The 16,339-nt window shown below is 38.5% G+C and overlaps 1 protein-coding gene across 11 annotated transcripts in view; it reads left to right on the top strand.

Annotated features, from left to right (window-relative positions):
* rbfox2.S (RNA binding fox-1 homolog 2 S homeolog) overlaps window positions 1–16,339 on the top strand; it is a 170,545-nt gene that overhangs the window by 26,344 nt on the left and 127,862 nt on the right. The window contains exon 1 of one of the 11 annotated variants that reach the window (XM_041591114.1): window positions 14,560–14,626. The exons of the other annotated variants lie outside the window; for them this stretch is intronic. Within the exon in view, the coding sequence (XP_041447048.1) occupies window positions 14,612–14,626 (15 nt within the window). The 5' untranslated portion in view covers window positions 14,560–14,611. Of the gene's footprint in view, window positions 1–14,559; window positions 14,627–16,339 lie in introns of those variants that run through there. 11 annotated transcript variants of the gene reach the window in all.

The following is a 16,339-nucleotide window of genomic DNA, read 5'->3' as shown; positions in this document are numbered from 1 at the left end:
AGTAGTTTTTGCTCCATGCGCCGTTGGTCTTTGCTGTATTGCTTCCCTGGTAGTGACAGTGCTCTAAGCAAAGGCAAAACTGTTCATCCTCGAATTTCTTCAGCTACATGGTTACCATAGAAACAGTTAACGGATAAAAAGCCCTAGTTAAAAAGAAGAAACATAAACAAATCCACTCTGCTCTCAGTTGGCTTTTGTGTTGTTTGGCTAACCCTAATTCCTTTAGTAGAGCACCATAGTTTTAATCTTTCCTTCAGCCTTATGTGAATTGGGGAGGTCATGTAGTTTGTTTGCTATTGCAGGACTGCTTAAGAGAGTTCTACACCAAAAGCAAAGGAATCTGTTTACGCAACTGTTTAACTGCTTAACCTTGTTCTTACGAGACTCGTATATGGTTGCTAGGCATCACCATAGCGGTGGGTGGAGAGGGGCCTGTTATTACTTCTCTGTCATATTGTGCATTCCATTTTCCAGGAACGCTGGTCATTGCATCCTTGGGTCCACACAACATCCTCAGGATGCAACTTTAACAACAATGTAGCACATTTCAAGGCTCTCTACAGATGAAATGCAAATTGCAAACTGTCTTATCCTACTGTCTACTAGGGATGCACCGAATCCAGTATTTTGGATTCGGCCGAACCCCCAAATCCTTCGCAAAAGATTAGTCCGAATACTAATTTGCATATGCAAATTAGGGGTGGGAAGGGGAGAAACATTTTTACTTCCTTGTTTTGTGACAAAAAGTCAAGAGATTTCCCTCTCCGCCCAGGGGTGCTTCGCCAATGAGGCGAGTTGAGGCTGTCGCCTCAGGCGGCAGCGCCCCACTAGGTACCAGGGGCAGCAAAAATGCTGCTCCTGGTACTTTAAGAGCTAATTTCTGGGGGGAGGGGGGCAGCAGCAACTGCTGCTGCCTCAGGCGGCAGAGGGGCCAGGATCGCCCCTGTCTCCACCCCTAATTTGCTTATGCAAATTCGGATTCCGTTCGGCCTGGCAGAAGGATTTGGCCGAATCCGAATCCTGCTGAAAAAGGCCGAATCCCCAACCGAATCCTGGATTCGGTGCATCCCTACTGTCTACATCATGTTAAAAGTTATTTTTAGGTAGTCTACCCCTTTAATGTGACTATACTCTCCTTTAAAGTATATTAGTGAGTCATTGGTCCCGCAGAGGCTGTCTCTGTATTAGATTAGAGCTAGCACCACTCTCACCTCTTCACCGCTGCAGCAGTTCAAATGTGACCAGTGGGAAGGATGCTGCCCCCAGACCTTTCCAACCCCAGATTGTTGCCGCCCTAGTACTGGGAATGTTTGTGGCCTGCTCACAAATCCAGGCCTGCTTATATTAAGGGTCACTTAATAATGCAAATCTCCTTTTTTTCACAACAGTGCAGCATTTCCCCCAGAATTTCAGAGTAGCGGTTGCTGCAGGGGAATTATGGTAACTCTAGGGTTCACTAACTTCAATAGGTGCTTTTTTTCAGCCTGCAGTCCCAGATTTTTATTAAAATGTCCTGAGTTTCTTTTTGATCTCCCGCACTCATGCCAAAAAAAAAAAGAAGATACAATGTTTTGGAAATTTAATTAAATAAGAGGCTTTTTTGCAGAGAGCCCAGGATATTCAGCACCTGCACTGAGATACATTTATAACTGTTTTCTTTAAGCAAAAATACATTTGTAACTATTTAAGGTATGCGCCAGTTTCTTGGGAAAACAGACACACAGGTTAAAGGGCAATTTCACCTTCATTAGCAAAACTGTTATAGTTCAAGAACTTCCAGAAATGTGTTCAAACTTTCATAACCTTCCAAATGTGGTAAAAGGGACACTAATTATGGCGTGTGGCCATAAATTGGACATGGTCAAAAATGTCCCTCTTTCCATTTTTCAAATGTTGAGCGGCATGTAAATAAATGGCTGATTTTCTGAAGACTCATTCCCTCCAGACCAAGCTTATAGGCCCTCTGTCATCTTGTCCTTCCTGGGAGGCCTTTTTTCTGTACTGTTCTACAAAGCCAAAGTATAATTAAAGTGGGCACATGGTATACATCAAGTCAATGTGTATACTTTAGATTTTTCTATTTGTCTTCTGTTCATTGTCTGCTGTGATGTGTTTAATTATATGATGATTGCTTCTTCACAATAGAGATTGCATGTTATTAAAGCAGGTATTTTCTATAACAGCACCAGCAATTTGTGAGTTCAGAATACACAACACTGCTTTTTTTTATGAAAACTATAAAAAATGAAGGATTGTATTTTGTGTGAAAAGGGTGTGCTTAGTAAAGCAGTTATGGATAGAGATGTATGTTACTGCAGCATGATAGAGCACTATAGCACATAGCTTTTTTCCCCTTTCACAATGCCACATGCCTTCAGTACACAGGAATCATTCTCACCCAAAAATGACACATATGCTATTAACTTTAACATCACTTAAGAGCATGATAAAAATCAAAAAGGGCAGCTGTTCAAGAGAATATAAAATGCCATTGTGCCATTCAGTGTTGCTCAGGAAATCTGGATTTTGTGTTCTCAAGCAGTGGCGTAACTATATATTACTAGGCCCCACAGCAAATACTTTTTCAGGCCCCCAAAATGTCTAGAGGTTGAACTGTTTTACCAATATTTATTGAAATTGTATATGAATTAGGGCCTCCCTGGACTCCTTCACATCCTCGGGCACCATTCAGCCGCAGGGTCTGTTTCCTCTGTAGTTACGCCCTTCTCAAGCACAACATATTAAAAAGTTTGCCATAAAAAAAATACCATGCACAAAAATGTTTATGGCAAAAGGTTGATTTATTGCTACAGGTTGCAAACATCCTACAAAACAAACCCATGGTTAAGGGAATTCTTCCCGAAATGCGTCAGGCAATGTGGATCCACCTATTGTTGCAATAAATGTTTTCTTATTTTATCCGGAGTGCCGCCTAAATCTATTTAGAATCACTACAAAATATCACCGTGCCATTGCTCAAAGAAGATGTAATATTATGAGTACTATATAACTATATATATTTAAAAATGGAAATGATGGGATGATAATTTGTCTAAAGCAATTTATTGTCAAAGCACCTTATAGATCCTGCTGCTCCCAATCATACCAAGTACACATCCCTGTGTGCCATAAGGACATATAGGAGGCCACATTTTGTTTTATTACTGCTGTGGTCTTCAAACTTGGTATCTTCCTCCGTTACTTGCTGCTGCTGACGTTCCTGTCATTGTGCATTGGCCAGTAAGTGAATCGCTTTGGTTCCAGGTCAGTGATTGCTGTGATTGACTGTCATAAAGAATACTGTGATTGGCTAGCTAATGTGTGATCACATGGCAGCCAAAGGCAGAAGCTCTACCAACCAATTTCTTCTTTGTCAAACTGTTGCATAAAGAGACTGTTTGCTTAAAATGATTATGGTGCTGGATTGATAGACTTTGATAGTTGGGCTTGATTAAACATATGCCATATAATTTTCTACCTAAACATGATTTTAGGTGTGAATCATTCAGCCCATTTCCTGTGTAACACACCTGCAGGAATGTCATTGCTTCTATATGCACACACTGAAAAAAATGCTGTCATTCTGGGATATCGTACTGGTGCTGCGTCTCCCCCCCCCCCAATAAAAAAGTGTTCTCATCTCTCCAACACTTGATCTATGTTATTTCCTCCTGCATGAGACTGTAGAACAATCTCATATCCATGCAACCTTAGGCTTACAAATATCAACTGTGAAAAGAAGTATCAGATGTGTAGTGAAAGCATTGTGTATCTTTTGATACAGAAGAAGCTCCAGCTATTTTAAATATTTATATGTATGTTATAAATGACACTGTGTCTTTGTGCCACCCTACTGTTGGCATGCAATTTACAGGCATGCATAACATGGGTGGCCTAGTATCTCTTTACTAGAGTATAACACTCTTAAAGCATTTGTAGGATAATCATTTGTTTTGATTAATTCTCTAGTACTTTATGGAAGTATATCCCCAAAAGCTGGCCAGTTAAGTCTACTTGATATTTTAAATTGAAAATCCCCGGTAAAGCACATTTAATCTTTCTATGGCCAGCAGGAGAATGAGAATCACATTAAGAATGAATGCCCTTTACTAGCTGTTTAAAGGATTAGGTCAGTGGCCAAAGTTTTACTCCCTGACTGTGATACAGCTGAAAGTGGTGTTGGTTCCAGTGAAATGTATTGGCACTTTGTAGAGAAAGCAGAATGCCGGAGAAGCATTACCTCCACAATGCACACGCCATGATAGTGTTGACTCACAGTGTGAAAGTCTGCTTTCCAACACAAAGACATTTCCTCAAATTAATATTTTTGGAACAGAAGTTTTACTTTAAATAGAAGTTGTCTTTCCAGGAATTCAGAAACCAACTGGCCTTAAAGGGTTTGTTCACACCAGTAAGTTAACTTTTAGTATAGAGTGGTATTCTGTGACAATTTGCAATTGGTTTTAATTTTTTATTATTTGTGCTTTTTGAGTTATTTAGCTTTTTATTCAGCAGCTCCCCAGTTTTCAGTTTCAGCAGGCTTGTTGCTAGAGTCTCCATTACCCTACCAACCATGCACTGATTTGAATAAGAGACTGGAATATGAATAGGAAAGGCCTGAATAGAAAGGTGAGTAATAAAAAGTAGCAATAACAATACATTTTTAGCCTTACAGAGCATTTGATTTTTAGATTGGGTCAGTGAACCCCATTGGAAAAAATGAAAACATGAAAAAAATACCAATTGAAAAGTTGCTTAGAATTGGCCATTCTATAACATACTAAAAGTTACCTTAAAGGTGAACTCTGGCTGGGTGGGGGGGGGGGGTTCATATTCACACCATTTTAAGGACAGGGGAAAAAAAATCACAAAGCTGAAGTTTTCTCAGAATAGAGGGACGCAAACAAAAAGAAATGTGCTTTGCATGATTGACTAGTGCTATAGCAAATTATCATCTGTGTTGTTAAAAAAACATGACAAACGGCGACTCTTTTGTGTTCCAGTGCAATTGGCATCAATAATGATGTTGGCGTGCAATTTATTAGGTGCAAGCCAGTTGTGCATGTAGGCATACATACTAAGGGAGCGCTACAAGTAATATCTTTTCAAGGCAGGTGTTCATTCCAGTGCTCCAGTTATTTTTTCTTCTTGTTGCTTTCATAAATATGTCTTTGTGTTTGCATATTTCCTCTTTAAGACCTATCACAAATGCAGGGTCTTTCAGTCTGTAGAGAAAAGCCTGATACCTCTCCGTGCTGCCTGTCATTGACATGAATAGGGACTGCCTATCAAATCTTGCGACGGGGGTTTCAGCTCGAAAATGCACATTTGTGCCTCTTTTTCACATGAATGGAAAATGGGGGATGTCAATGACACAGAGGAGTACTGCGTTTTTCTACACCAGCTGATACATGCAAGTGGAGGAACGGTACAGGTTATGCACATAGATGCATATAAATGCAAGTTATACACTAAATGGAAGTGTGTTGGGAGTTTCCTTAACTGAGAAGGATCTAGGGGTTTTTGTAGATAACAAGTTGACTAATTCTGGGCAGTGTCATTCTGTGGCTACTAAAGCAAATAAAGTTCTGTTTTGCATAAAAAAGGGCATTAACTCAAGGGATGAAAACATAATTCTGCCTCTTTATAGGTCCCTGGTGAGGCCTCATCTGGAGTATGCAGTGCAGTTTTGGACTCCAGTCCTTAAGAGGGATATAAATGAGCTGGAGAGAGTGCAGAGACGTGCAACTAAATTGGTTAGAGGGATGGAAGACTTAAATTAGGGGAGACTGTCAAGGTTGGGGTTGTTTTCTCTGGAAAAAAGGTGTTTGCGAGGGGACATGATTACACTTTACAAGTACATTAGAGGACATCATAGACAAATAGCAGGGGACCTTTTTACCCATAAAGTGTATCACCGTACCAGAGGCCACCCCTTTAGACTAGAAGAAAAGAACTTTCATTTGAAGCAACGTAGGGGGTTCTTCACAGTCAGGACAGTGAGGTTGTGGAATGCACTGCCAGGTGATGTTGTGATGGCTGATTCTGTTAATGACTATAAGAATGACTTGGATGATTTCTTGGACAGAGATAATATCAAAGGCTATTGTGATACTAAATTCCATAGTTAGTATAGATATGGGTATATAGAATTTATGTGAGGGTATGGAGCAGTGTGTATGGATGCTGGGTTTCATTTGGAGGGGTTGAATTTGATGGACGTTGTCTTTTTTTTCCACCCGATTTAACTATGTGCCATTACCCATGTGTACATGTATATGTATGTTTATATGTATATGTATTATACACACATTTAAGGTATGGGATTTTTGGCATACATATTAAAAGGACAGTTTTAGAATATACTTAGGCCTCCTCTCCAAAATAATGTCATTACAATGACCACATTAAAGGCAAGGACATTTTTTCCACCTTGCATTTTTCTTCCACAAAATTTTCTTTACTCCTTCCCCAGATGCTTCTTGTATTTAAAAGAAAAAAAACAATATACATTTTTTATATATTTTATTATTCAATTATCCACAAAGTATTTGATTTCCCAATCTTTATTTAAACCTGCTGGTTGTTCCGTCTCTAATACAAACATCCACCAGGTTTCTCTTTTGTTTAAAAGTTTCTCTATGTCACCCTTTCTTTTTTCCTAGTTTCACCTGTTCCAAACCCTGAAAGGAAATACACCTTTCATTACCATCATGTACAATCAATATGTGTTCCGCTATTGCAGAGGAGGTGTCCTTTCTCCCTATACATGCCACATGCTCCAAAACTCGATCTTACATCCTACTAAACATTCTCCCTACATATTGTCGTCCACACACACATGTGGCTAGATATATAATATTAACGGTTTTGCAATTCACATAAGTTCTACATATATATTCCTTTCCCGTTGTTGTGCTTATGACTGACTTGGATATTTTCATAAATTTACATGCTTTACATATCTTTGCCCCACATCTATATGTCCCATGAAAATTCAACCATTTTTTGGCTTTTTCCTTTTCAGGCAACATACTGGGTGACACATAGTTGGCTATAGTTTTACCTCTCCGATAGGAAAACCACAATTTACCAATATTCATTTGGGGATCTGAATTAATAAGTTTCCAATGTTTCTGTATTATTTTACGAATCTGGTCAGATTCTATGTTAAAATCTGTTATGAAATACATATCAGATTTTTTCCTTCTTTCAGTATGCTCTTTGTTTATCTTTTCTAATTCCTCTTCACTCCTCTTTCTATTATCATATTTTCTACTTGCACTTCGAGATAGTCTTCTATTTCTTTTCCTCTGTTTATTCTTCTCTAATTTGGGGGTGTGGCCACAAAAATTGGCATGGTCAAAAAAAAACAATTTGTCCACCTGGAATATCTGGAAATTCTGCTCTTACAGTTACAAGAAGCATCTTTTTGCCTCATGGCAGGACGGCCTTGCTCGTCATCAACATAAACCTTTACCATCAGTATTTACATTCTGTTATATATGCAATAGTGTGTATTGATTTCCTAATGTAATCATACAAGTAACAGTATAAATGAGCGTATGTTGTTTCCCTGCCTACCTTGTGGACTTTAAACCTTTACAACAGTTCAAAACTAGCCCTTCTCTAAGGGCCACAAAAATATATTTTGGTATAAATATTAATGTCACTTAAAAACTTTCCCTGAAATTTTCCCAATATTTCAGCCATCTTAGTATATTTCAATTATCCTGCTTTAATGTATGTTTCTGTGTGCTATGGTTTAGCATTGAACTGCACGCAACGCATGAGTCATATTCAGGGTAATTTCCATGTTTCCCCATAGCTATGGAAATGTGCAAATGCAGCAAAATGTGTATTTAGTTACTGAATCTGGAGCAGCCAAGAAAGCAGGCTTTGCAGTGTGATTATTTGATATAGAAGCTTACTGGATGCCGCAGTATATACTCTTTCCCCAGGGGCCTGGAAAGCAGGTTAGCCTACATATATTTATATCGCTGGCAAATATAGGTCTCCATCTTCGTATATGTGTTGGCTTTCCATGACTTTGAGCAAGATCACGAGGTTTACACTATAGAAAATTTGTGGTAATGTTTTGGAACTATGGCTATCAATCGGCATAACCAAGTAATTTTTCTTGGCGGTCATTATTTCCCACCCTTACAGCAGAGGCTTAAAGGGGATTAGTGCATAAAAATGTTAATGGTTTTACAAGGTGCTGACAGAGCAAAGAAGCTCTCTCTCTCTCTCTCTCTCTCTCTCTCTCTTTCTACTGTATCTATCTAGCTATTTATATATATATATATATTGATCTATATATAGTATATAAATATATATATATATATATATATATATATATATATATATATATATATATAAATAAAATGGACTTACACCATTAAAGCTTTGCACATAAATTAAGTCCCATGAGTGCTCATATGCTGCTAATTTATGCTGAGATAGATATATATATATATATATATATATATATATATATATATATATATATATATACACACACACAGTGTATATACAGTATATGTGTGTGTGTGGGAGTTGGATGCAGATCATTCCTAAAGCAGTGTGTACTAATAATGGTAACATAGTGAGGGGGTCAGGCCCTTATATAAGCAACATATCTTTATTACAGTACTGAGTTAAGGTGTATGGTCCTATATTTGAGAATAGATTTTTTTTTTAAATTGTATAGGTTTAAGAAGCAGTCAAATACAACAAATACATAAACAGGAGTAGATTGATTTTGTTGGTATGTGTTAGTCTTCATGATTAATTTTGCACCTGTTTTGGGTGCATTTGTTATCTAGTACGTCTTCCATTATTGTCTGTATAAATATGTGAAATGAAGAAAAAGAAGAAATAAAAGGGTCTGGAGGTAGTGAAGGACACGTGGTACAAAAAAAGCAAAAAAGATGAGGGTTAAAGGAGGAAAAGCAGGGATCCCATAATCCCATTCTATTTATGGTAACCATATGAACTCATAGAAAAACATCTTTAAATGGCAGAAACAGGTTCAAGGGGTGAATCCTTCTGTAAGAGCATAGTATACTGATGACATTGACATGTTCATAGGTCAATCTCTTTGAAAGCTTTAAGGGCAGAGACATGCAATATTGATTCCTCCAAGGATCAATATGGTAAGCTGATACTTGAGATGATTTGATCTTCTCTAACTGCTTTCGGTTGTCTGATGTCACTATATTTTCTGTTGTCTGATGTCACCAAGTCTTCAGCACTCTATATTTCTTTATTCCGCCTCCTACTTTATGGCTGCCTAGTATAGTTTTTTGTGTGCTTCAAAATATACTTAGGCGGCAGTACTGAGGATTCAAACGATCGGATCTTTGCATCTATGGCCATCTGAAAGCTGGCCACAGACGCAAATATCCGATCATACAAATCATCGTACGATCGGACTTTCCCATCTCCAAACCTGCCACTAACCATTCAGATCAGCCAATGTTCTGCCCCTGACAGCAATCGTACGAAAGTTATGTCCGACAAAGCTAGTGACAGTCTCCCACTGAAAATCGTACGATCGGCAATACATGCAGAGATATTATCGGCAGCTGACAGAAATCTTTTAACCTGTCAGATCAACCAAATGACCGATCTCCGTTGGACGAAAAATGTCGGGACTCTCCACACACGGCCTGAAAATCATATAAGAATCCTCAATCAGATCTTTGCATCTATGGCCAGCTTTAGTCTGAGGCTTATAACCTGCTTGTGAGAGGCGTATGTTGTTTTGTTGTGAGTTATGTGCTGCATTGCACTTTGGAGGTTTTTCTTATGTGTACATGAATATGGAGTTGCTAAAATAAATCAAGTCTCTTTGGCCTTGAGCAAGTTGCTTAATCTTCCTGTTCTTTAAAAACCAAACTCTGAGAGACCCATTTATCAAAGGTCCTATTCATCTGAAGTTTTTTTTTAATTCGAATATAGTCGCAATTCGACTGGAAGGTTATTAGAAATTTGAATGACTAATATTCAATTGAATGGTTCCGACCTGCAAATTCAAATAGTATTAAATTCGTACGAATCGAGTTTTTCCCCCTGAAAAAAACTGGAATGTGAGAAAGGCTATTAACATCTCCAAATGGCCCAACGAACCTCTGCCATTGACTTGTACATGAACTCGACAGGTTTTAGGTGGCAAATATACAGTGTTTGCCTCTGTGCAGTGCTGAGTGTTATTAGCTGCTCCATAGGCACAACAAGTATGAGAACTACATATACACACACACCTAATTAGACAGCTAATAAATGTAGCCTTTAATTTACTGGATACCTGATATGTATATATGTATAGGTTTGTAAGAAACTGAATCCTTATGACCTTCACTGTGTATTCCTCTTTTGGAATCTGCACATTAGAGGTCTGTAAGCACCAAGGGAGGAGTGGACCCCCTGTACAGTTCCATGTTTGGGAGTGTTCTTGAAAGTGAGAGGGGGTGGAGGTGAGAAGAAGTACAGGGGGGGATATTTTTCCAGCTGCCATTAGAATTGCAGTGTTAATGGTGATACTTTATGCTCTCCATTACATGGTTAGGTAGCATTACTGTTCATGTGATTGATATACTCTAAATACACCACAACAGCATGATAGTCTGAGTGTCTTAGACAAAAGATGAGTACAACAATTCTGAATGGAACTGAATTATGTGTTACTTTTCTGGAAATTCTTAGCATTTAATAGATGTATATTTTTTAACATTTGTTGTTGCTTTCTCAATTGACCAAATGAAAAGGGATAGCATTTCAGCTGCCTTTTGATTAACTATAATTCATGCGTGTCCCAAGAAATCTCTGGGTCAGTATTGTTTGCTCTGTTTATATTGTGTGTAACAATGTGCTGTTTTGTGAGAAAAAGAGTTTACCTACTCAGTTTACCTACTCAAGTTAAGCAGAATAAGTACTGCTTAATGAGTATACAGAACAGGTATTAACTTGTTTATTTGGAATACATGTAGCTTTACTATCACACCCATTAAAAACAGACCTGCACAAAGCTTGCACATTTACTGCACAAATGTCTGTAGGGAGAGAAACTATTATGCCGCAAGTTGAAGTGGAAGCCCTTAATTTTATGATCCAACCCAGAGGTGGAAGATGACATTTTGTTTGGGGGTGTCTATCAGTTGAAGGCTTTTCACTTGAGAACTTTTCCACCTATTATCTCATCTGGTGGCCTTTTATTCTGCTAAACCGCCTACACAAACTTTTAGTTCTTTTGATGTGATAATCATTATCTCAATAGAGTTTAAATAACTCCAGCATGTAACTTGACACATCAACTCTTATGTTGCAACCTTCAAGAGCAGTATTGAATGTGACTGGTCAACCAGTGGTGAAAATGAGATGAGTTTGCAATCTATGCCAGTACAAGTAAATAAAATCTATTTGAGTATTCACAGAACATGGGAATACGCAGGGACCAAAATGTGGAAACAATGTGAATGGCAAAACTGAAGCCCCATTCAGTTGTGGTGGAATATCAAATATTATATCTGCTATCCCCCTTGCCACTTTTGTAATGTGATTAAAAAAAACTGTATTGTCACAATACACAGGAATTTACATCTCTGCAGGCATTGTATTTGGCTTATGCACCTTCCTAGGTGTGTCAAACTCAACATGAGTTTAAAAAATGTTACCAAGGCAGTTTATTAGCAATATATTAGGATAGCAGTTGCCATATTAGCTTGGTGTGACATCACTTCCTGCCTGAGTCTCTTCCTGCTCAATCATAGCTCTGGTATCAGATTACAGCAGGGAGGGGAGGAGGGAGAGGAGCAAACTGAGCATGTTCAAGCCCAAGCCCTGGAGGTTTAAGTGGAAAACAGGAAGCCTGATACAGAAGTCCATGTGTACACAGACAGAAATGCTGTGTTTCTTTTGACAGAGGACTCTAAGAAGCATTACTTTGAGGGTTTATTTATATAGACCTTTCTGATAAAGCTTACTTAGTTTTAATCTTTCCCTCTCATTTAATTACATGTATATCTGGACAGTATCATTACTACTTTGGTTCTTTAGCAAAACTTTACCAGTTGTGTGCTTGCTAAATATCCGTTGAACTATTGCTGAGTTGGGGTGCTTTGGCCAGTAAAATGCTTGTGACAAATGAAAATAAATATGAAGCTTCTTATAATTTTTGCCTGGAGTCCCACTGGCCACTGTGTAAAATTCATGGATATCTCTGCCCCAATTGATTATTATCAATTTACTTCTGAGTGAATAATAATGTCGTAAGTAGATATGTAGCAACAGTGCTGTTGCACAATGATTAGCTTTTTGGGGACTGAGTAATGTTCGGACTAGCGCAGTATGTGCAATGGTTTTGCCCCTTGTCTGCATGATGTTCCATTGGGTTCTCCTGATATCCTTCAGAAACTTCCAGCCAGGTGACTTACCTGCTGATGAAACTGAACAAAGTGTGAGTGTTTCCCTGGAGGCAGAGGCTGATGTGAATAAAGATTCTGTAATCCACCGTGCAGTAGATCAGTGCTGTATAAAGTATAGAATAATAAATGGCAACATATCAGCAGCTGTTTATGAGGTGATGCCAACATTTTGGTGCAAATTCACTAAGCCGCGAAGCGCCGAACGCTAGTGTTAATTCGCTAGTGTTTGGCATTTTCGCTACTGCGCAAATTCACCAACGAACGCTGGCGTAGTTTCGCTAGTGTTACTTCGAAACCTTACGCCAGGCGAAGTTTCGCTAGCGACGAAACTACGCAAATTCACTAACTTGCGCAGTGTACTGAACGCTACCTTTTACGCTAGACTTCCTTCGCCACCTCAGACCTGGCGAAGCGCAATAGAGTAGATAGGGATTGTTTAAAAAAAAAAGTCAATTTTTTTCTAAGTCCCAAAAAACGCTGGCGTGTTTTCTACATGATGGCTGATAGGCTGAAAAAGATCGAAAAATTTTTGGGGCTCCCCTTCCTCCCCCCTACATTTCCTGACTCATGGCAACTTACCTAGACAGTGGGCACATGTGTAGGGCAAAATAAAATTTTTATTTGCTGATTTTAAGGTTTTCTAGGCATTTGTAGTGCAGATACGTGTTCCTCCATTGAAATTTGAATTTCGCGCCGTATGCAAATTAGCCTTCGCTAGCGTAACTTCGCTTTATATAGCGAATCAACGCTACCGCAACTCCGCAACCTTACGCTACCCCTGTGCGCAACTTCGGATTTTAGTGAATTTGCGGAGCCCTGGCGAAACTACGCCTGGCGAAGTGCGGCGAAGTTGCGCCTGGCGCAACTTCGCATCTTGGTGAATTTGCCCCTTTGTGTACACCCAATAGACAAGTAAAACTTTTGTGAATACACATCCAGCTGTACATTAACACTACGGGGCCGATTCATCAAGGGTCGAATATCGAGGGTTAATTAACCCTCGATATTCGACTAGGAATTGAAATCCTTCGACTTCGAATATCGAAGTCGAAGGATTTAGCGCAGAAAATTCGATCGTACGATCGAAGGATTATTCCTTCGATCGAACGATTAAATCCTTCGAATCGAACGATTCGAATGATTTTAATCCAACGATCGAAGGAATATCCTTCGATCAAAAAAATTTAGGCAAGCCTATGGGGACCTTCCCCATAGGCTAACATTGACTTGGGTAGCTTTTAGCTGCCGAACTAGGGGGTCAAGGTTTTTTTTAAAGAGACAGTACTTCGACTATCGAATGGTCGAATAGTCGAACGATTTTTACTTCGAATCCTTCGATTCGAAGTCGTAGTCGAAGGTCGAAGTAGCCCAAAAAAAACTTCGAAATTCGAAGTTTTTTTACTTCGAATCCTTCACTCGAGCTTGATGAATCGGCCCCTATATGTATGTGTGTGTATAGCAGAACTACATCCAGGCAATGACACCATGAAGGTGTTTTATGTTCAGTCAATGTAGATCTGTAAACCTTAAACATAATTAAAAATCACTTATGTATAAATTAAACCTAATACAGTTGTTTTGCCTCCAATAAGGATTAATTAAAGCTTAGTTTGGATCAAGTGCACAGTACTGTTGTATTACCACTTTATTTTTTTTTTAATTTGAATTATTTGATGGAGTCCATGGGAGATGGCCTTCCCATAATTCTGAGGTTGCCAGATAATGGATCCCATACCTTCTCTCTTCCGTCCTCTCTCCCCAATGACCTTTCTTTTGCTTCTGTACTGTTATTCCTATCTACTTTCACTTTTTCCTTTCACCTCTTCTCACCTATTAATTCTGCTCTCCTATGCGCTTCCTCCCTTGACTCCGTTTTTATGTTTGTGCTTTAGTCCTTATTTCTTCACTCTCATCCTTCTTGCTTTCTTCTCTCTCTCTCAATTTCTTTCTCTTTGCTCTACTACCTATATACCCACTGCATTCATTTCTCCCAACAACTCTTTCACTTTCTCCTCTCTCACCTCCCCCTCTATCCCCGAGGCAAGAGACAGGGCGTGCGCTGCCATACAGCAAGGGCTGCCATGTCCCAGAGCAGGGAAACAGGGAGACAGCCGTGAGAGAGAGAACTGGTGACAATCACCTCAGTCCAACACGCTCCCGAATTCCTGTGCTGGTCTCACAGGATGATGTATGTATGGGTGAGTACTGCTGGGAATAGGGGTCCCTGGCATATAATGAATGGAGTCAGTCTTCCTGACTGCACTGTATAGCAACCAGCATCTGGAGAATGGGATTGAACTAACTGCCTAGTTTAGGGTGAAATGCTTTGGTTTTGATTTGGCAATACGATATTTTTCATTTCATATGTATACAAAGTATATGTATCATGCATTTAATTTTATTGCTGTACAATATATTGGAGGAAAGTATTCTCCAGTGAGTATGTATTGTTAATTAGTATGTGTATAAGAGTGTGTGTGTATATATACTATATAGAGAGAGAGAGAGAGAGAGACACTGACTGTGTGTGTTTAATTCAATTGGATCATTTTTATATACAGTAAAATGTGTATATATATATATATATATATATATATATATATATATATATATATATATATATATATATATATTTTATATAATTTAATTGGTTGCGTTTGTTTTTATTTTGAATTTAAACAGACAGGTATTCATCTGTCTTCTAAACTTTTAGGGGCAGATTTATTAAGGGTCGAATTGAAAATTCGAATTCAAATTTTCTAATTTTTGTTATGGTCAAAACTGTCAAATTCGACTAGGGAATTATCCTAACTCCGTTCGAGTCTTTTTAATAATTTAAATTAGATTTTCAAGAATTATCATACTTTGAATTCGAATTCGACTATTTGCCACCTAACACCTGCCAAATTACTGTATAAGTCAATGGGAGAGGTGCAGTGATCAATTTGGAGTTGTTTGTAGCCTTACTGAAATTCAAGTTTTTTCTCCGAGTTTGGTCAAATTCGATTTGAGTTTTCGAGTACAGTTTGTCAAAGTTTTACATATTTGATTATATTAATGAATAGTAGAATGTTCAAAATTCGTGTATAATCAAATTCATGAATTCGAAATTCGACCCTTGATAAATGTGCCCCTTAGAATAGGGTTATACAATCTAGCCCATGCTGCGCGTGTAACTTTCTATGTTGCGGGAAAGATGCTTTTCCTTGTGAAACTGCACCCTATTTGGGCTGACCCTGTTAGCAGCATGTTATATAAAGGAGGTTGTGATCTATTTGGTAGCAAGCCTGAGAAACAGCCCTGCAGTGGCATCATGTATTAACCCTGCAATGTTTATATAGTAGTGTGTCTTTGTTGATCTGCAGTGTTGTGCAGGTGGCACGCAGCTAAATTCATACTTCATATTTTTTTTCTTTTGGTGGAATAAAATAATCTATTTGAAATGTTGAACACTGTTAAATCTGTATGGTGTGTACTGATATTAAGAATAGAGAAACAGCTGGGAAATCAGAATCATGGTTCCTGTAGCCCATATTATTCTATTGTATCTTAAGTTGCTTTTGTAATTCCTTCTTGTCCAACCTGAAGCAACCTATGATATTAGGGGTCTTCAGAGAAGAATCTCTGGGCCGTTATCCTACATGCTGCTATCACTGGTTCTGCCTCTTAAAATAAGGGCTGTGGGCTTCATAATCCACCTCAAAGTGCCAAATGCATAAGGCTAATATTTAATGCATGCAGAGCAACAGGATCTGCTGAAATGCTGTTTAATGCTTTCAGGGAAACTACCGGTTTGAATGTTGCCGCTTTGTAAATAGACGATAGTAGTACTTTTTCAAATCTGCAATGTGTTGTACTTTATCTGTATTTTTTTCTCTAAATGCCAAGCAGTTCTAATAAAGTCTACATGT

Source organism: Xenopus laevis, chromosome 4S (assembly GCF_017654675.1).
Source record: "Xenopus laevis strain J_2021 chromosome 4S, Xenopus_laevis_v10.1, whole genome shotgun sequence".
Taxonomy (NCBI): domain Eukaryota; kingdom Metazoa; phylum Chordata; class Amphibia; order Anura; family Pipidae; genus Xenopus; species Xenopus laevis.
The sequence above is the reverse complement of the archived record's forward strand: the minus strand, read 5'-3'. Positions and strand labels throughout refer to the sequence as shown.